General features: G+C 42.9%; 1 protein-coding gene across 1 annotated transcript; it reads right to left on the bottom strand.

Annotated features, from left to right (window-relative positions):
* Nucleotides 1-20,106, bottom strand: LOC311117080 (tumor necrosis factor receptor superfamily member 11B-like). Its single transcript, XM_084157481.1, has 6 exons — nt 20,034-20,106; nt 11,926-12,295; nt 5,332-5,547; nt 2,849-3,073; nt 1,539-1,750; nt 1-1,225 (listed from the first exon to the last, which is right to left on the bottom strand). Exons 1-6 carry the CDS (start codon nt 20,079-20,081, stop codon nt 1,046-1,048), a joined length of 1,251 nt encoding a protein of 416 aa, XP_084013607.1. The 5' UTR covers nt 20,082-20,106; the 3' UTR covers nt 1-1,045.
* Nucleotides 20,107-21,917: the final 1,811 nt, after the last annotated feature.

Raw genomic sequence — 21,917 nt, forward strand, 5'->3', positions numbered from 1 at the left:
ATCAAATGGATTTTAATCAGATAATTCGACATAATGTTCACAAAAATAAGGACTTGAAAAAGGGCCGGTCAAACCAAAAATCCAAAATAAAGATCCATACCTTTTTTATACAAAAATGATTTACAAACAATCCCTTCGGCTTCAAACAAACAACATTGTAACTTCAAACCTGCAGCATTCAGAATCCAGTTTTGTAATATAGAGATAAAAAAAAACAAGCTTTTACAAAACAAATCTGGTAAGAAAAATTACATTTAAATAAAAAAAATTGCACTCCTTTGTACATTCATAAAAGCTGACAATGTTTGAAATGTTTTGACAGTTTCAATAGAGCTTTGCATGTCAGCAGTCCACACAGAACAGCAGGGGGGCGTCCCAAATAGCACCCTATTCCCTAAATAGTGCACTACTACCCAATGGGCCCTGGTCAAAAGTAGTGCACTAAATAAGTAGTAGTATGCCATTTGGAACGTACTCATGAGGAAACATTTCATTATGAAATAAATCTCCTCTTTTTAAAACAGTGAAAAAGCAAGACGACCCTCTCCCTATCCCCCCCCTTCTACCTCTCCTTAAAAATAGTGGACATATACACAACTTTTAAATAGTTTTCTATTTTCGTCAGGGTTGGGATCAATTCCATTTTCAATTCAGTCAATTCAGCGAGTTAATTCAAATTCAATTCACGAACTGAAAAATAAATTGACCGCAACCCTGCTTTTCACACAGTTAGGACTAATCCTAATTTACACTTAAATTGAATTTTCACTTAGTCATGCATTGATATCAACGGGAGACCAAGTGAAAATTCGACGTAAGTGGACGTTAGGATCCACCCCATCAGACCTGGGTTGCAAATACTTTAAACATTAATTTAAATCCTTTATCTGACCCTGTTTGAGTTTGCCTGGATTAATAAACCAATAGAAACGTCTCAAAACGTCAAACCCTGCCCATCTTGCACTCCAGGCAGACTCAAACAAATGCTAGATTTTTCAAGTGTTTGAAACCCAGATCTGCGCCCCTTAGCCCTGTCCCATTCTTCCTATTGGTTGTAGGGTTTGGTCTTGAAGCAGGTCCCGTCCTCGATCATGTTGAGGAACATCTTCTCGTACATCTTGTGTATGGAGGAGGTGGAGATGATCCGGTTGATCTTCTTGATGCTCCTGAGGAGCGGGCGTGGTGCCCCCTGCTGCCGGAGCCTGCTCAGGCTGTGGGCCAGACCCTTTAATTGATTAATTAATTGATTGATTAGGTTCATTTAAATAAATACAAATACAGACAGTAATTGTTTTAACTATCAAGGAGAACACAAAGTTATCAAGTATTACTTATTTCCATTGTGTTCCTTTCGTCAAAACTAAGGCAATCGGAAATGGGAAAACCAGCACACTTCTAATTGGAGATTCTTATCTAGTTGTTGGTGCGTAGAACAGAAAATTATCCATTAAGAAAAGGAATATGAGGAATGTCCACACTCAGTATTTGGCTAGATTAAGGCAGGCATGTTAATGTGCATGGTGGTGGCGGAGCAATACCTTATTGATGTCCAGGTCCTTGTTCTGGTTCTTCCAAAGGTGTAGGAGCTGCAGGAGGTACTGCTGGGAGCGGCATGAGGAGACCACGGCCCTGACGTCCTCCTCGTGAGCCCGGACCCCTGGGAGACTGTCCATCACCGTCAGGAGGTCACCCATGGTCAGGTTCTTCAAACCTGCACACCTGGACACCTTCCGCTCACAGTTGTTCACACCTGAGATAACAGGGTAGAGGAGGAACTCAGGTTAAAACTGATAATACTGTTAGACACCTGGACACCTTACACTCACAATAGAGGGAAAGGGTAATGGAGAAATATTAGCAATGAAACGACTTAGCCACCTGGACTATAGGGCTGGCACAATTACCGTATAACCGTGTAACCGACGGTTATGGATGAAGACCATCATGAAAATAAAATAACCCTCAAATAATGTTTTATTGTTTTGTGGAACAAACAGCTGACTAAAGCCGGGATGGCTGGGCATTCGTGCGGTTGATTCAGTTTCTGCTCTATCATGGACTCTACAACTTGCTGAAACAAGCAAGGTGTTGTAGCAGATGAGCCTTTGGTTGCCTAGGCAACACCCCCCTCCCTGCAGCGGCAGCACATGCAGTCAGAAGCAGAGGAGAACGTTTTAATTTTCTTTGTTGTTGTTGCTATTCCAACGGTTACTACGGTGACTACAGTCTTAACCTGGACACCTTCCGCTCACAGTGGTTCACTGGATAATAGGTATGATGAGCTCAGGACGTAACAGGACCCTCTCACTGGATAATAGGTATGATGAGCTCAGGACATAACAGGACCCTCTCACTGGATAATAGGTATGATGAGCTCAGGACGTAACAGGACCCTCTCACTGGATAATAGGTATGATGAGCTCAGGACGTAACAGGACCCTCTCACTGGATAATAGGTATGATGAGCTCAGGACGTAACAGGACCCTCTCACTGGATAATAGGTATGATGAGCTCAGGACATAACAGGACCCTCTCACTGGATAATAGGTATGATGAGCTCAGGACGTAACAGGACCCTCTCACTGGATAATAGGTATGATGAGCTCAGGACGTAACAGGACCCTCTCACTGGATAATAGGTATGATGAGCTCAGGACGTAACAGGACCCTCTCACTGGATAATAGGTATGATGAGCTCAGGACATAACAGGACCCTCTCACTGGATAATAGGTATGATGAGCTCAGGACGTAACAGGACCCTCTCACTGGATAAACGTCTTCAGGACATAACAGGAAGTCATTTGCAGCAGCCAGTAGCAGAGCTCTACTAAACGGATCCTACTGACCTTGAATGACGCCGTAGAGTTTAACCTGATCTTTGTTCTGTTCTCTCCAGAGTCTCAACAGGAGTAGTATCTGCTGCTGGGGGGAGCAGACCTTTTTCAGCCTCTCCAGACTCTTCCTGTCAACCCTCTTCCCAGGCAGGCTCTCCAGGAGACGCTCCAGGGGGACGGAGGACAGACGGAGGGACGCCAGAGACTGGAAGATGGCCTCCTCACACAGCGACACGTCTGAGACAGAGAGGGAGAGAGAGGACACTGACGTTACATCCTGGTACTTACGTACTTGTTTTCTTTATGATACATTGAGATCTTGATTGATCCTGTGTGAAGAGCCAGATGTGTTAGGTTTGCTCTATTGGGACCATAATGGTATCTTATTCCAGAAACAGACTTTCTGTGTCAGGTTATACCAAATAAACATTTGTTAACTCTATTGAACAGATGACGAGCACCAGTTCACATGAAGACCTCAACACCTGTGGAGATGGACCTCAACATCCCCTGATACGGGTCACTGCGATACGTCACACAGCAGACCTGGTGTGATGGAACACAGGTGTTCTGTGTGTGTGTGCATCGTTCCGGTTCTAGAATGAGAACTCAGTACTGTGTTTGGTCTCCTGGGAGACTCATCAGGCTCACTCTGATGTGGTGTGGTTCTGTGGTGTGTGTGTGTGTGTGTGTGTGTGTGTGTGTGTGTGTGTGTGTGTGTGTGTGTGTAATGGAGGGTGTCCAGTCATTACCAGACCAGATAATGAAAACATCACTTCCTCTCACTTCTTTGTTCCATCCCAGCGGCGACACACTCATTTCCCTCACAGCCTCTCCTCCTTCCTCCTTATTTAGTTCAGACTTCGACTCCCAAATGGCACCCCTTTCCCTTTATAGTGCGCTACTTTTGACCAGGACCCATAGGGATCTGGTCAAAAGTAGTGCACTATATAGGGAATAGGGTGCCATTTGGGATGCAAATCTGACTTTCAGCATTTTCTCAAATCTAATCTAACTGAACATTGGCTTGGATTTGAATCCAGCATTGGCAAAGACATTTTCCCCTCAATTTGACATTTGTACTTCAAACTATTTTCTAATTCATTGCAAACAATCTGTGGTGTCACCATAGAAATACAATGACTGAATCATTGTAATTGTATGGGTGTCATATCCCACTAAAACAAATTCTGAATTAATTGTTAAGGAGAGCATCACTCCCCTGGGAAAGTAACAGTTCTGGGTGTTCTACTCTGATAGTTGTTAGTCATGCTATAGGAACTCAGTTTAATGTGAATAGTTCATTCTCGTGGAAGTCAACCTCCCCCTGATACGTCTCACTGTGATACGTCACACAGCAGACCTGGTGTGATGGAACACAGTTGTTCTGTGTGTGTGTGCATCGTTCCGGTTCTAGAATGAGAACTCAGTACTGTGTTTGGTCTCCTGGGAGACTCATCAGGCTCACTCTGATGGGTTGTGGTTCTGTGGTGTGTGTGTGTGTGTGTGTGTGTGTGTTCTCAGCAGCATTCTTCATGGTTTCAGCCTGAGTAAGACCCTAAACCAGGGTTCCCCAACAGGTGGCCTGCGGTCCAGGTATTTCTTTATTGGCCCCTCAAGTTTTCTGAGCAAATAAACAAAAAACTATTAATGGTTGGACATAAAAGACTGTAAAAACACCAGGAAATCAGCTCCAAGGGATTTACATTTTGGAAATCTGTTCTAAAGTATTCCCATGCATAATAGAGAGATATATGTGATTGTATACAAATGTAAGCAAGGTTTGAAATGATTATGTATTAGTGAAATATTATATCTGTTTGGGCTTCTTGCGGTTAACTTGCAGTCTACAAATTATCTGTAATTATATTCCGGCCCCACGACTGCTCAAGAAGAAAACGGACCGTGGCTGAATCTAGTTGATGATCCCTGCCCTAAACCCATGTCCTCATGTCTCCTCTTTGACTGACTCAGTTTCCTCTTTGGTCCAAGCTTCCAAGGTCCAGGATATAACAGTCACACACACTAATCATTACATCATGGCTCTTGCTGGAGTTACTGGAGTTAGTGGGATGACGTCAACCTGTTGCTCAGGTGAAATGCTGTAGGCAGCTGAGACCAACTGGGTTTGAACATTTGTTGCCTGCTGCTGCAAGAGTTTATCCGCTGAGATTAAGCCTAGGTATTTTCTTGGGGAGCTAAAACAAGTCTTCTAGTCTCAGGCAAAGTTACTCATGAACCTCTTTAGTCAGTGTGAAGCTGAGCCGGGTTGTCGTGCAGTGCTGTAGATTAGAATCATTCACTCCTTTTTAATAAACATTACATGGTGTGTGTGTTGTGGCTCAGTTGGTAGAGCATGACGCTCACAACGCCAAGGGTAGTGGGTTTGATTCCCACTGGGGCCACCCACACAAAAAAAAGTATGCGTGCATGACTGTAAATCGCTTTGGATAAGAGCGTCTGGCATATATCACCATTATCCTGTATGTTCTCACCAGTGTGACACTGCGTGTGGTGATGGGAGCACTCCAAGACAGATCCTTTAGCCTCGTTCTCACACAGTGTGTCCTGGGTGGTGGTCCCCAGTCGGAGGGTCTTCAAGCCCAGCTCAGAGCAGATCCTGTGGGACACACACGGCTCGCTGGCAGACACCCGGCTGGAGAACAGGCCCTGCGGACACGCCTCACACACTGTGTCAACCTCTGGTGTACCTAGGGGAGAAACACAAACAAACAAACTTCAATTTATGAACCAAGATGAGTTTTGTGAGTGGAAGTGTGGAGTTTCTGTAGCATTGTTTAGAGAGGAGTAAACTACAGCTCTCCTAATAGAATGGGTGTCAACGGTATCTACCACATCCTGTTTCAGAACAGAGAAGAAGTGAGAGTCAGAGAGAGTATAAGGTCCTTCATGCATCCAGTAGGATGATCTTTGACTTGGGTCCCCACCACCCACAGAGATGACAAGGCATATGACAAGGCATATTTGTGTGAGAAAAGATAACAAGATGACAAGGCATATGACAAGGCATATTTGTGTAAGAACATTAACTCACAGGTCTATATGAAATTACAAGTGACCAGCAGAGGTCATGGATCCTCAGGTTGACAAGCCATACAGTGCATTCGGAATGTATTAAGAGCCCATGACTTTTTCCACATTTTGTTACATTACAGCCTTATTCTAAAATTGAATTTTTTTCTCATCAATCTACAAACAATACCCCATAATGACAAAGCAAAAACTTTTTTTTACAAATGTATTAAAAATTAAAAACAGAAATATTTCATTACATAAGTATTCAGACCCTTTACTGAATACTTTGTTGAAGCACCTTTGGCAGCGATTACAGCCTGGAGTCTTCTTGGGTATGACGCTACAAACTTGGCACACCTGTATTTGGGGAGTTTCTCCCATTCTTCTGTGCAAATCCTCTCAAGATCTGTCAGGTTGGATGGGGAGCGTCGCTGCACAGCTATTTTCAGGTCTCTCCAGAGATGTTCGATTGGGTTCAAGTCCGGGTTCTGGCTGGGCCACTCAAGGACATTCAGAGACTTGTCCCAAAGCCACTCCTGTGTTGTCTTGGCTGTGTGCTTAGGGTCGTTGTCCTGTTGGAAGGTGAACCTTTGGCCCCAGTCTGAGGTCCTGAGCGCGCTGGAGCAGGTTTTCATCAAGGACCTCTCTGTACTTTACTCCGTTCATCTTTCCCTCGATCCTGACTAGTCTCCCAGTCCCTGCAGCTGAAAAACATCCCCACAGCACGATGCTGTCACCACCATGCTTCACCGTAGGGAATGGTGCCAGGTTTCCTCCAGACGTGACGCTTGGCATTCAGGCCAAAGAGTTCAATCTTGGATTCATCAGACCAGAGAATCTTGTTTCTCATTGTCTGAGAGTCTTTAGGTGCCTTTTGGCAAACTCCAAGAGTGGCTTATTTTACTGTGTTCTTGGGGACCTTCGATGCTGCAGATATTTTTTGGTACCCTTCCCCAGATCTGTGCCTCGACACAATCCTGTCTCGGAGCTCTACGGACAATTCCTTCGACCTCATGGCTTGGTTTTTGCTCTGACATGCACTGTCAACTGTGGGACCTTATATACACAGGTGTGTGCCTTTCCAAATCATGTCCAATTAATTGAATTTACCACAGGTGGACTCCAATCAAGTTGTAAAAACATCTCAAGGATGATCAATGGAAACAGGATGCACCTGAGCTCAATTTCGAGTCTCATAGCAAAGGTCTGAAAACGTATATAAATAAGGTATTTCTGTTATTTATTTTTAATACATCTGTTTTTGATTTGTCATTATGGGGTATTGTGTGTAGATTGATGAGGAAAACAATTAATTTAATCAATTTTAGAATAAGGCTGTAACGTAACAAAATGTGGAAAAAGGGAAGGGGTCTGAATAGTTTCCGAATGCACCAGTATCATACTGTATTCCTGGCATTGGCAACAATGCATTTAAGAGCTGGGGTCAGACTTGCTCCAGTCAAAAGACCTCAAGTGTGCCTGAACCTGCCTCACAACAACCATCTGAGATCGTTATAACAGATCTAGCTGTATGATGAAGAAATCAGAGTTGGGGTAAATTCAATTTCAATTCCAGTCAATTTTGAAAGTAAACCAAATTTCAATTCCAATTCAAAATGTTCCTTATTGAAAAGCATTGAAGACAATTGGAATTGGCATTTCAGTGTACTTCCTGAATTGACAGGGTATTAAATGGAATTGACCCCAACCCTGGAAAACATTCCATTGTGATCTTCAGACCTGGTGGTGACCACTAGTGATTAATTTTCTTTATCATGTCTTTCCTCTGGAAAATACAGTATGATACTGGTTCAACTGGAAGGGCTCCAGGAATACAGTATGATACTGGAAGGGCTCCAGGAATACAGTATGATACTGGTTCAACTGGAAGGGCTCCAGGAATACAGTATGATACTGGTTCAACTGGAAGGGCTCCAGGAATACAGTATGATACTGGTTCAACTGGAAGGGCTCCAGGAATACAATATGATACTGGTTCAACTGGACAGGGTCCAAATAATGAAAAGCTGAGTACTCAACCCCTTTGTTATGGCAAGCCTAAATAAGTTCAGGAGTAAAGATGTGCTTAACAAGTCACATAATACGTTGAATGGACTAACTGTGTGCAATAATAGTGTTTAACATTATTTTTTAATGACTACCCCATCTCTGTACCCCACACATACAATTATCTGTAAGGTCCCTCAGTCGAGCAGTGAATTTCAAGCACAGATTCAACCACAAATACCAGGGAGGTATTCCAATGGTTTCGCAAAAAGAAGGGCACCTATTGGTAGATGGGTAAAAAAACAAAAAAAACGTTGAATATCCCTTTGAGCATGGTGAAGTTATTAATTACACTTTGGGTGGTGTATCAATACACCCAGTCACTACAAAGATACAGGCGTCCTTCCTAACTCAGTTGCCGGAGAAGAAGGAAACCGCTCAGGGATTTCACAATGAGGCCATGTGGTGATTTTAAAACAGTTACAGAGTTTAATGGATGTGATAGGAGATAACTGAGGATGGATGAACAACATTGTAGTTACTCCAAAATAATAACATACAGTGGCTTGCGAAAGTATTCACCTCCCTTGGCATTTTTCCTATTTTGTTGCCTTACAACCTGGAATTAAAATGGATTTTTTTTTGGGGGGGGGTTGTATCATTTGATTTACACAACATGCATACCACTTTGAAGATGCAAAATATTTTTTGGGGTGAAACAAACAAGAAATAAGACAAAAAAAACACTTGAGCGAGCTTAACTATTCATCCCCCCAAAGTCAATACTTTGTAGAGCCACCTTTTGCAGCAAATACAGCTGCAAGTCTCCTGGGGTATGTCTCTATAACCTTGGCACATCTAGTCACTGGGATTTTTGTCCATTCTTCAAGGCAAAACTGCTCCAGCTCCTTCAAGTTGGATGGGTTCCGCTGGTGTACAGCAATCTTTAAGTGATACCACAGATTCTCAATTGGATTGAGGTCTGGGCTTTGACTAGGCCATTCCAAGACATTTAAATGTTTCCCCTTAAACCACTTGAGTGTTGCTTTAGCAGTATGCTTAGGGTCATTGTCCTGCTGGAAGGTGAACCTCCGTCCCAGTCTCAAATCTCTGGAAGACTGAAACAGGTTTCCCTCAAGAATTTCCCTGTATTTAGCGCCATCCATCATTCCTTCAATTCTGACCAGTTTCCCAGTCCCTGCCAATGAAAAACATCCCCAAAGCATGATGCTGCCACCACCATGCTTCACTGTGGGGATGGTGTTCTCGGGGGGATGAGAGGTGTTGGGTTTGCGCCAGACATAGCGTTTTCCTTGATGGCCAAAAAGCTCAATTTTAGTCTCATCTGACCAGAGTACCTTCTTCTATATGTTTGGGGAGTCTCCCACATGGCTTTTGGCGAACACCAAACGTGTTTGCTTATTTTGTTCTTTAAGCAATGGCTTTTTTTCTGGCCACTCTTCTGTAAAGCCCAGCTCTGTGGAGTGTACGGCATAAAGTGGTCCTATGGACAGATACTCCAATCTCTACTGTGGAGCTTTGCAGCTCCTTCAGGGTTATCTTTGGTCTCTCTGTTGCCCTCTGATTAATGCTCTCCTTGCCTGGTCCGTGAGTTTTTGTGGGCGGCTCTCTCTTGGCAGGTTTGTTGTGGTTGAATAAGAAAAGGAGAGTCTCACACTCTAGGAGCTCAGACGCAATAATTTAATAACCTAATAACCAACGTTTCAAGTGTTCTACTCCGTTAGCCAGCACCTCGCCTAAATAGGTGTGCGTTTCTTTCGCCTTCATATTAATAGGTTTGTTGTGGTGCCATATTCTTTCAATTGTTTAATAATGGATTTAATGGTGCTCCGTGGGATGTTCAAAGTTTCTGATATTTTTTTATAACCCAACCCTGATCTGTACTTCTCCACAACTTTGTCCCTGACCTGTTTGGAGAGCTCCTTGGTCTTCATGGTGCCGCTTGCTTGGTGGTGCCCCTTGCTTAGTGGTGTTGCAGACACTGGGGCCTTTCAGAACAGGTGTATATATACTGAGATCATGTGACAGGTCATGTGACACTTAGATTGCACACAGGTGGACTTTATTTAACTAATTATGTGACTTCTGAAGGTAATTGGTTGCACCAGATCTTATTTAGGGGCTTCATAGCAAAGGTGGTGAATACATATGCACGCACCACTTTTCCGTTATTTATTTTTTAGAATTTTCTGAAATAATTTTTTCATTTCACTTGACCAATTTGGACTATTTTGTGTATGTCCATTACATGAAATAAAAATAAAATCCATTTAAATTACAGGTTGTAATGCAAAAAAACAAGAAAAACGCCAAGGGGGATGAATACTTTTGCAAGGCACTGTAAATAACAGACTGAAAATAAAGAAGCCTTTACAGAATAAAAAATATTCCAAATCATGCAGCCTGTTCGCAATTATGCTCATCATCGGCAAGGACTAGGTCTATCCTGTTGTTACCCCTGGCCTGGATAGACCTGGACCGATCACTGCCTGGATAGGCCTGGACCGATAACTGACTAGATAGACCTGGACCGACCACTGACTGGATAGACCTGGACCGAACACTGACTGGATAGACCTGGACCAAACACTGACTGGATAGACCTGGACTGACCACTGACTGGATAGACCTGGACCGACCACTGACTGGATAGACCTGGACTGACCACTGACTGGATAGACCTGGACCGACCACTGACTGGATAGACCTGGACCGACCACTGACTCTTTACTCATCATTTCACTCTGCTGTATAAGGAACCAGACTTTGTAGAAGCTGAACTCAAGAAGAAGAACTCAAGCTAAAAAGAAGAACTCAAGCTAAAAAGAGTCATCCTAACTGTCTGATACAGAGACAGAGAGGAAGGATGGAGCTGAACTAGTCTAACTGTCTGATACAGAGACAGAGAGGAAAGATGGAGCTGAACCAGTCTAACTGTGACACAGAGACAGAGAGGAAAGATGGAGCTGAACCAGTCTGTCTCCAATAGAATCTGACATGTTTCTATTCATCATCTCTCACAGAGACGTTCAACAGACTATTGCTAGTAAAATTCTGGCCAGAAACAAAACCCTCCTCTCCACTCTTCTCCTCTCTCCTCCCTTCTTCTTTCCTCCGCTCTCTCTTCTTTCCTTTCCTTTCCTTCACCTCTCCTCACCCCTCTTTTCTCCCCTCTCCTCCCTCCTCTTCACCTCTCCTCACCCCTCTTCTCTCCCCTCTCTCTCAGCCTCTCCCCTCCTCTTCTCATCTCCTCTCTCCTCATCTGGCCTGGAATACGTCTGAATCACAAACCAGGACTGAAGGCTGAGGAACGTTATGATTAAAAGGAGGGGAAGGAGGCCAGTGAGAACGAAGTACAAATTACAAAGACGTAGTTTAGTGTCTGGCGTGATCTTGATCCTGCTTAGCTTTGGTAGTGTCCCAAATGGCACCCTATTCCCTATTTAGTGCACTACTTTTGACCATAGGGCTCTGGTCAAATGTAGTGTACGATATAGGGAATAGGGTGTCATTTGGGACATAACCTCTGAGTGATCTGACAAGAGAGGAGAGATCCTGGTGATGATAACAACCAGGCAGCAGAGTTATTCTGTCTGATGACTAGGCCTGCCACTCACAGCTCTGTCTCTTTCTGGCCCTCTGCCAACACACTGATTACTACCAGTTGGCTCTCATAGAGAACAGAACAGGTCAGGACCATACACCAGTGGATTCTGGGTGATGTAGAGTACAGTACTATTATATTATAGACTGATTAGACCTACCACAGGCTGAGTAAACACTTCCCCCTCTGAGGACATGGGCTGACTACGAATAACATTTGCAAACCATTATGTATGAGTATATAACTGGAAGTAATAATTAAAAGAGAGGGAAGACCTTCAGCCAAGTTAAATAAACCAACAGTAGTTAAATAATGAAAAAGAGACTCCAGCACCATAGTTTCATTTGCATCTCAAAACATAATTTCAGTCAATCAATTAATTAATTCATTTGTTCATTGTAATTACACATAGATCACCTACCTAGAGCCGCCACGCCGTAGCCAGGTTGACAGGGGGTGTGTTTGATGCAGAACTCCACCACCAGGTGGTAGCCTGGCACACACTCACACAGCTGGTCGTGGGTGCTGTTACACTCCTGCCTCACCAGCTGCCTCTCCTTGCAGACCGTCGTGCAGTACTGGCAGCTGTCGCCCCAGTGCCAGTGTTCTGAGAAGGACCGGTCGGGGCACGGCGAGCAGGCGGTGGGGGTGTCGGCGGTACAGTGGGTCAGGATGGCCGTCCCGGGCGGACACTGGTCACACAGGAGGAGTTCAGAGGTCAAGGGGTCGTGGTGCTGGTACTTGGGGGGTCGGACCTCGTGGAACGCCCAGGAGAAGGAAATGGTGAAGAGCTGTGGAGAAATAGAGAGAGAGAGAGAGAGAGAGAGAGAGAGAGAGAGAGAGAGAGAGAGAGAGAGAGAGAGAGTGAGGGGGAAGAAAGAGGGAGGGGGGAGAGAGAGTGAGGGGAGAAGAGAGAGAGAGTGGGGAAACAGAAAGAGAGAACAGAGAGAGAGAGAGAGAGAGAGAGAGAGAGAGAGAGAGAGAGAGAGAGAGGGGGGGGGGGAAGAGAGAGAGTGAGGGGGAAGAGAGAGAGTGAGGGGGGGAGAGAAAGAGTGGGGAAACAGAAAGAGAGAACAGAGAGAGAGAGAGAGAGAGAGAGAGAGAGAGAGAGAGAGAGAGAGAGAGAGAGAGAGAGAGAGAGGAGAGAGAGATACAGATAGATAAAGAGAGAGTCAGAGAACAGAGAGAGAGAAGAGGGAGAAGAGAGAGAGAGAGAGAGAGAGAGAGAGAGAGAGAGAGAGAGAGAGAGAGAGAGAGAGAGAGAGAGAGAGAGAGAGGTGAAAAAGAGAGAGAGACAGAAAGGGAGAGAGGAGAAACCCCAGATTAGACAGAGCGGATGTTTACAGCCTAGCTGATGCCAGAGACACTAAGCATTCAGGCTTTTCTTGTTGTGATTGACCGGGTGTAACCCAAGCCTCTAGTGATCGACTGAGTGACTGAGTGTTATATGAAGCCAGAAACCAGGCAGTACTAAATAGAAGCTTGTCTGTGATTGACAGTGTAAAGCAGCAGTAAGCAAGGCAGCAGCCTTCACCGCTGTGGCCCAGATGTCAATTCTCCCTCCGTGGACTTCCCCCTACCCCACTGCCATGAAAAACACTGTGTCCAGTCAGCAATGTCCCTCAGCAAATCTTGGCCTGGGGTGACCTATACTGGCCTGGGGGGACCTATACTGGCCTGGGGTGACCTATACTGGCCTGGGGTGACCTATACTGGCCTGGCCTGGAGTGACCTATACTTTCCTGGCCTGGGGTGACCTATACTGGCCTGGGGTGACCTATACTGGCCTGGGGTGACCTATACTGGCTGCAGGCCAAATAAACATGGAGCATGGAGACTGAAAAAGTAGGGAGGAGCCTGATTTACCAAGCCAATTTTATTTTACTCCTGGGGAATGCCCCTGTGCATTCTGTACATGGAAGTTCTGGAATAAAGACGTTGTTGAACTTTTAACCTTTCACCATTCAGTTGGAAGTCACCATTCAATGACATTCTGCTACAGCACTCTAGACCAAAATTACACGCTGCTCTGTCGCCCACAATTACAATGTTCTGATCATCTGAAGGGAAGTCACATAGGATGACTCCTGTGGCCGCTCGCCGGCTGAGAGGGAACGTACATCCCCTCAATCAGACAAGAGGCTGAGAGGGAACGTACATCCCCTCAATCAGACAGAGGCTGAGAGGGAACGTACATCCCCTCAATTAGACAGAGGCTGAGAGGGAACGTACATCCCCTCAATTAGACAGAGGCTGAGAGGGAACGTACATCCCCTCAATTAGACAGAGGCTGAGAGGGAACGTACATCCCCTCAATTAGACAGAGGCTGAGAGGGAACGTACATCCCCTCAATCAGACAGAGGCTGAGAGGGAACGTACATCCCCTCAATCAGACAAGAGGCTGCGTCCCAAATATATCCCTATTCCCTTCATCGTGCACTACGTTTGACCAGGGCCCATAGGACTCTATAGGGAATAGGGTGCCATTTGGGATGCATTAAGAGTTTGCTAGTGTATTACACAGTAGTCAGTCAAGGAGATGTTATTCAGCTCGTCAGTGTCCAAACCGCTGAATGACACGAGCGTTGAAATCAGGGTAGGAGCGTGATTTAAAATCGAAATATTACTTCCTCTAACTAACTCAGGGCATGGAGTGTGATTTCAAGTCAAAATATTACTTCCTCTAACTAAATTGCTGTAGCCTAAATCGCTTTCCATATTCAACCTAAACCACCATCTACCCCGGAGGTATGACAGACAGTCATTTCGATGTGTATAATTTCCTGCTTTAAGCAGTGAGGAGGAACACACCCGGCAGCTGACTGAGAGGAACGCACTGGAGGACCTAGTCTGCGTCCCAAATGGCACCCTATTCCCTATATAGTGCAGTAGGGCTCTGGTCAAAAGTAGTGCACTACATAGGGAATAGGGTGCCATTTGAGACGCGAGACGCACACCTAGGCTATGTCCTAATTATCTCTCCTTCCTCCTAAAGTGTGCACTTGTTCACTTCCTTTAAAGCCCCAATGCAGTCTTTTTAATGTAATTTTTTTAAATCATCACTGTATGTCTAATAAATCACTGTGTTTGTTTATTTCATGTAAATAACTCCAAATATATTTTTGATCATTTATATCCCTGAGCATCCTTTTGCCATTGAAATGCGCAGTCCGATCGTATGGGCGTCAATACACATTTTTATTTGTTTACATACACGGCCCTGATTGGCGGATAGGATCGTCTAGACTCGAGCAGGGGTCTCCAACTGGTCGATCCCCAGCTACCAGTAGCACGCAGCCCACCTATGAGTGTCTCCCCAAACAATTCTGAAAGTACTTGCAATTTTGACGTGTTCCAATGCAAACTGTCATAAACAAACCTCACAAGTATCAGACACCGCGAGCTCCCAGCTACTATCTAATCAACGCAACATTGACATTATCCCACCCCTGGTTAGCCACTATTGGCTTAAAAAGCCCAACCAAAAACAATATCTGCCAATTAATTTCCAGCAATATTGCCCCTGTCTGTCTGTGTGGTGTGAGCATTTGTCTATCACTCCTCACTCCGTGTGTAGCCAGTTGATGTGATAACCGTCTTGTGGGTTGACAGAAATACTTTCCCCAAAAACATTCTCAATTAAATGTTAACTGCAAAGTAGGCTTACCTGGCAGAAGTATTTAATGAGTAGATGTAATTTGTATCTATAATTTGTTATTTGCTAACTTTGCCATGAAATGAGCAGGAGCAGTACAGAACCATTGCTAGACCGGCGTGTTAGACCGCACGTTCTTCACTCGCTAGACATATGCATTTAAAGGGCCAGATGCCCCATTAAAGAGGAATTACACAAAACAATCAAAATTGTTCCAGACCTGAAGAAAAAAAGGTATTCTGATGCGATTTAAGCATTAACATGGACTCAGAACATCAAATGTTGTTGTTCCTCTATGAACAATTGTTATTTTGAGAGTGAAAAACTAAAAAACTGAAAAAACATAAACAGAATTTGGGGAAAAAAATCACAGATTTTATAGGGCCCCCATTAGGGTTGTTTATTAACCATTATTTTACCAGGTCTATTGACAGAAAACATACTGCACTACTTTCTCTTGTACACTAAGGACCCGGGAAGAGTTGCAGGCAAAAAAAAAAAAGCTCTTATACTAAAAAGGACAATATCATAATTTTCATAATTTGAGAGTGTTATTTCGACCTCATAGTGTGGAAATATCATTAAAAAAACTGGAAAAGCACATTTTTGACTGCACTGCCCTTTTAACTAATTTGAAAGGAGATGACTGGTGAAATATGGTGCAGATTCCCACTAGCCCATCCCTGCACCGATCCAATGCTTTTAGATTTGTGGGAAGTACTGAACGAATGCACACTTCAGCAGAAAGTAGACTCGCCTCCAGCCGTTCTAAATTAGACTATGGAGGACCAAACGTATGCACGCATAGCGGTGCGTGCCTTTGGATAACAGGGTCGGTTACATGGTATGTACTGCTAGGCCTGTTTCAATGGAGGATCAGAAGGCCGGAGAGCTGAGCGATAGATCGATGGAGTCAGTACTGGTGTGCAGGAGGGGATTTCAGCTCTTTAGAGGCATCAAACACACCAACAGACTGACCTCTATCTAAATTGACTGCTGTAAAATCCCCCCCATTATAGGCCTCAAAGGTTGCGTCCCAAATGGCACCCTACTCTCTACATAGCGCACACTACTTTTGACCAAAGCCCTATAGGCCATGGTCAAAAGTAGCGCACTATATAGGGACTAGGGTACCATTTGGGACGCAGGGAAAAGCACCCTACTAGTGGGAGGCCTGGCATCAAACAGCTCCTCTCGGTGAAATCATAAAACCATCAACGACCACAGCTATGAGCAGATGAGATGGGCAGCTAGCCATAATAACATACACATGCCATGAGACATTACAACTTAATAAGCCTGTGTTGTACATAATGACAATCTGACATGCTCAACTCTTACAATAAATATTTGGGTTAATAAACCCACCCACTAACTTTTAGAAACATGTAACAGTACACACAGGTAGCCAAGTATTAAAGCAAAACAGTAGCAGCCATAGCAGAGAGTCATACCCTATGTTTCACTGCCTCTGCCTCTGATTTCTGCTGCGTTCCATCTAACAGTTTATGAATTATGAGTGGGAGGCTGTAGCAGGAGTTTGGCACAGTCATGTGGGTTAATGATTAACGAAAGATAATATAAACATTTCCAGCTAAACTGTGTCTGATATATATACAGTACCAGTCAAAAGTTTGGACACACCTACTCATTCCAGGGTTTTTCTTAATTTTTACTATTTTTTACACTTTTTTACACAATTGAGATGGTCCGACTCATCCCAAACCATCTCAATTGGGTTGAGGTCGGGGGATTGTGGAGGCCAAGTCATCTGATGCAGCACTCCATCACTCTCCTTCTTGGTAAAATAGTCCTTACACAGCCTGGAGGTGTGTTGGGTCATTGTCCTGTTGAAAAACATATGATAGTCCCACTAAGCCCAAACCAGATGAGATGGCGTATCGCTGCAGAATGCTGTGGTAGCCATGCTGGTTAAGTGTGCCTTGAAGTCTAAATAAATCACAGACAGTGTCACCAGCAAAGCACCCCCACACCATCACACCTCCTCCTCCATGCTTTACGGTGGGAACTACACATGCAGAGATCATCCGTTCACCCACACCACGTCTCACAAAGACACGGCGGTTGGAACCAAAAATCTTCCATTTGGACTCCAGACCAAAGGACACATTTCCACCGGTCTAATGTCCATTGCTTGTATTTCTCGGCCCAAGCAAGTCTCTTCTTCTTATTGGTGTCCTTTAGTAATGGTTTCTTTGCAGCAATTCGACCATGAAGGCCTGATTCACACAGTCTCTTCTGAACAGCTGATGTTGAGATTTGTCTGTTACTTGAACTCTGTGAAGCATTTATTAGGGCTGCAATTTCTGAGGCTGGTAACTCTAATGAACTTATCCTCTGCAGCAGAGGTAACTCTGGGTCTTCCATTCCTGTGGCGGTCCTCATGAGAGCCAGTTTCATCATAGCACTTGATGGTTTTTGCGACTGCACTTGAAGAAACGTTCAAAGTTCTTGAAATGTTCCATATTGACTGACCTTCATGTCTTAAAGTAATGATGGACTGTCGTTTCTCTTTGCTTATTTGAGCTTTTCTTGCCATAATATGGACTTGGTCTTTTACAAAATAGGGCTATCTTCTGTATACCCCCACTACCTTGTCCCAACACAACTAATTGGCTCAAACGCATTAAGAAGGAAAGAAATTCCACAAATTAACATTTAAGAAGGCACACCTGTTAAGTGAAATGCATTCCAGGTGACTACTTCATGAAGCTGGTTGAGAGAATGCCAGTTGTGTGCAAAGCTGTCATCAAGGCAAAGGGTGGCTATTTGAAGAATCTCAAATATAAAATATATTTGTTTGGTTACTACATGATTCCATATGTGTTATTTCATTGTTTTGAAGTCTTCACTATTATTCTACAATGTAAGAAATTGTAAAAAATAAAGAAAACCCCTTGAATGAGTAGGTTTGTCCAACATTTTGACTGGTAGTGTATATATATATATATATATATATATATATATATATATATATATTCAGTTTATTTTTAATTATTCTTTCATTGGACATTTCTACCAATTTCCTAAACATTTTAGAGGATGTTTACACACACCACCTAACTCACCTGAGAACTACGTGAAACTCTAAATAGAAAGGTGTTCCTGTAATAATTTCCACAGTATCTGACAACAACTAGAAGAGTAGAGAAAGAGGATAGAAACAATGTGTCTCAGTGTTTCAATGTTATTAGAGTAGACTGTTATGACACAAACACAACACTCTACTGACTGCATCACTACTACTGCTGATGTAAAAGAGGAAGTTACTGTAGTCGCTGTACAGAAGCTTCCCTGCAGGATGAAGTGTGTGTGTGTGTGTGTGTGTGTGTGTGTGTGTGTGTGTATGTGTGTGTGTGTGTGTGTGTGTGTGTGTGTGTGTGTGTGTGTGTGTCTTTGTGTAAAGCCTCAGTATTTGACAAAAACCCAGAATTGTGTTTATTCTGCAGGGCGTTACAAGGTGACCTTTTGACGCACCTCTCTCTGTCTCTCTGTCACCTCGTGAACGGCTAATTTTGGGGAAGTTGTCTCTAACTGACACCACCGAGTGCAGACACCACCGAGCGCAGAGCATAAAGATAAAGGGTTCAAAGATAACAAGCCACATGCAGAACAATTCCCATAGAAGAATGGCTCCATGGCTCTGCTTACAAATTAATATCACCTGCATTCATTTACACAGGAGGCAAGTGTAGCCTATCATATCAGACACAGTGTATATCTGTGTATCAATGATTTAAGAATAACACACACACACACACACACAGACTATATAAAGAGTTCAATGAAAATTGAATAATGTTATTTTCATACAAGTTCTCTACTGGTTCCTATCTGATACAGATCTCAACATGGACATATGCAAACCACTTTATGAGGCCCAGATAGGAAGAAGCATGCAAAACACATAAAAGGAAACAACTGTGCTTTCTGTACCAAAACAGAGAGGTGAGAAGAGGTGCACTACACTACTAGCAGTGTAATAACCTAGCATTATTATGGCACATCATCTCCTGAGTACTAACACGCAGTTGGACCAGAAGAAAGCACTTATAGGATAAATTCTCACAGCAGTCGCTCACTATCTATGGAATCCTGTTTCACTTAAAATTGGTCCTACAAGAAACAAAACATGACCTACATTTCAACTCCATTAGCCTATTGACTTATTAAAATATATACTACTGCAGGACATGGTTCCTTTTTTTGTATTGGTTTAGGAAAATTAAACACATTATGTGTAAGGTTGGGAACCATCATTAACCAACAAGCTATGCAAATTCAGCTCGAAACAAATTCAGTCATGACACACAAAGGTAAAGAAGGAGAGAGTTTAAATACAATACACACCTGGTCAGAAGAGTCATGTGGTCGAAAAATATTGCTGCATGTTGGCGATTAGGCCCTATGAAGCCGATACTATTTATAATAGTCAATGACGCATTCCTCATAATAAACATTATTGACTTAGTTTACATTAAAATACAAAATAGGAAATATTTAATAGCAATTTGATCAAAACTTTCGTCCATACAACGACTAGTTCGCTTGTTTCAAAACAATCAACGTTTGAAACTTCTCATTTCTATTAATATTAGTCTCCCCTTCACCAAAGACGAAGAGCTTCTATCATCAAAGATGCTTTAAAACACAGAACAGAGTACCTACCTGTGCTGCGTTTTGTTGAAGAACAGCGCATCGCATCGAATACAACCGGCATTTATCGTTCATCGGCACACTGTTCTAATCTCACAATTCACTCATTGAAATAATCTGTTCAATCGTTAGAATAAACCCCCTCGTCAAACATAGTCCACGGATAATATAAACAACGTGAAGGTAAAATACTCACCACATATAATTTCATTGCTGGCTGTGGTCTCATAATGTGAGCGCTCATCTCTGTCTCCTCTGTTGTAGAAATCCGTTAGGACGAGACGAGGTTGTTTCCATACTTATACTTAGGAAGTGTGCCCACCCACTTTGGTGGCATTACGACTAGCGGGCTTCTTCGCTTTGCTTTCTTACAGGGTTTCTCCCTAAAATAAATGCATACTTGCTATGATTGCGTCATCACTTACGTATACTACAGAGGCAGGTTTTTAGAACATCCACTTATGGCCTAGCAATGGAAATTAAAATTAATTGTTTACAATTTGATTTATCATGCCGTTAACTCATATGAACCAATAGCCTAATAAGTTATTTAAAAAATACTTATTAAAATAATTACATGAACAAAGCAGGGCATTGATCATTCTTGCCTAATACCTGTAATGCCTAATATATTGGTTATTGTTGTCTCCTTCCCTGGACGGGGAAGACAAGGGATTGGTCCAGAGAGAGGTTGGGTGACATGTGTCAAGCCCATCTTGAGAAGACAACAACCTCACAGAGGATGAACCATATCCATCAAAAATACCTAACATATTTCCTGGTATATTACAGACAGAACGTCATATACTGTACAGTGAGTCCCTTCACAAAGTATTCATACCCCTTGACTTATTCCACATTTTGTTGTGTTACAGCCTGAATTCAAAATATTAAAAAATCTCACCCATCTACACAGAATATCTCATAATGACAAAGTGAAAAGACGGGTTTTTAGATGTTTTTTTCTCTCCAATTTTATTGAAAAGGAAATACAGAAATATCTAATTTACATAAGTATTCACATTCCTGAGTCAATACATGTTAGTATCACCTTTGGCAGCAATTAAAGCTGTGAGTCTTTCTGGGTAAGTCTCTAAGAGCTTTGCACACCTGGATTGTCTCCCAGTGTCTATTGGAAAGCAGACTGAACCAGGTTTTCCTCCAAGATTTTGCCTGTGCTTAGCTCCATTCCGTTTGTTTTTATCCTAAAAAACTCTCTAGTCCTTGCCTATAACAAGCATACCCATAACATGATGCAGCCACCACCATGCTTGAAAATATGAAGTGGTACTCAGTGATGTGTTGTGTTGGATTTGCCCCAAACATAAAGCTTTGTATTCAGGACATAAAGTGTATTTCTTTGCCACATTTTTATGCGGCAAAGAAATTCTTTGCCACAGGATGCATGTTTTGGAATATTTTTTATTCTGTACAGGCTTCATTCTTTCCACTCTGTCATGTAGGTTAGTATTGTGGCGTAACTACAATGTTGTTGATCCATCCTCAGATTTCTCCTATCACAGCCATTAAACTCTGTAACTGTTTTAAAGTCACCATTGGCCTCATGGTGAAATCCCTGAGCGGTTTCCTTCCTCTCCGGCAACTGAGTTAGGAAGGACAGCTGTATCTTTGTAGTGACTGGGTGTATTGATACACCATCCAAAGTGTAATTAATAACTTCAACATGCTCAAAGGGATATTCAATGTCTGCTTTTTTTTAAACTCTTCTCAACTGAGGGACCTTACAGATAATTGTATGTGTGGTGTGGGGTACAGAGAGGAGGTAGTCATTCAAAAATCATGTTAAACACTATTATTGCACACAGAGTGAGTCCATGCAACTTATTATGTGACTTGTTAAGCACATCTTTACTCCTGAACATATTGAGGCTTGCCATAACAAAAGGGTCGAATACTTATTGACTCAAGACATTTCAGCTTTTCATTTTTTTTTTTTTTTTTTAAGTATAAAAACATAATTCCACTTTGACATTATGGGGTATTGTGTGTAGGCCAGTAACACAACATCTCAATTTAATCCATTTTAAATTCAGGCTGTAACACAACAAAATATGTAAAA

The sequence above is a fragment of the Coregonus lavaretus genome (genome assembly GCF_964263955.1).
Source record: "Coregonus lavaretus genome assembly, chromosome: 3".
Lineage (NCBI taxonomy): Eukaryota > Metazoa > Chordata > Actinopteri > Salmoniformes > Salmonidae > Coregonus > Coregonus lavaretus.

Bases quoted from the DNA above. Each gene is read 5' to 3' on its own strand.
- LOC311117080 (XM_084157481.1), bottom strand. From the start codon at position 20,081: ATGAGCGCTCACATTATGAGACCACAGCCAGCAATGAAATTATATGTG. The intron at 3,074-5,331 runs GTGAGAACATAC...TCTCTGTCTCAG, and splicing joins CCACACGCAGTGTCACACTG to ACGTGTCGCTGTGTGAGGAG. The intron at 1,226-1,538 runs GTATTGCTCCGC...AATCAATTAAAG, and splicing joins AGGACCTGGACATCAATAAG to GGTCTGGCCCACAGCCTGAG.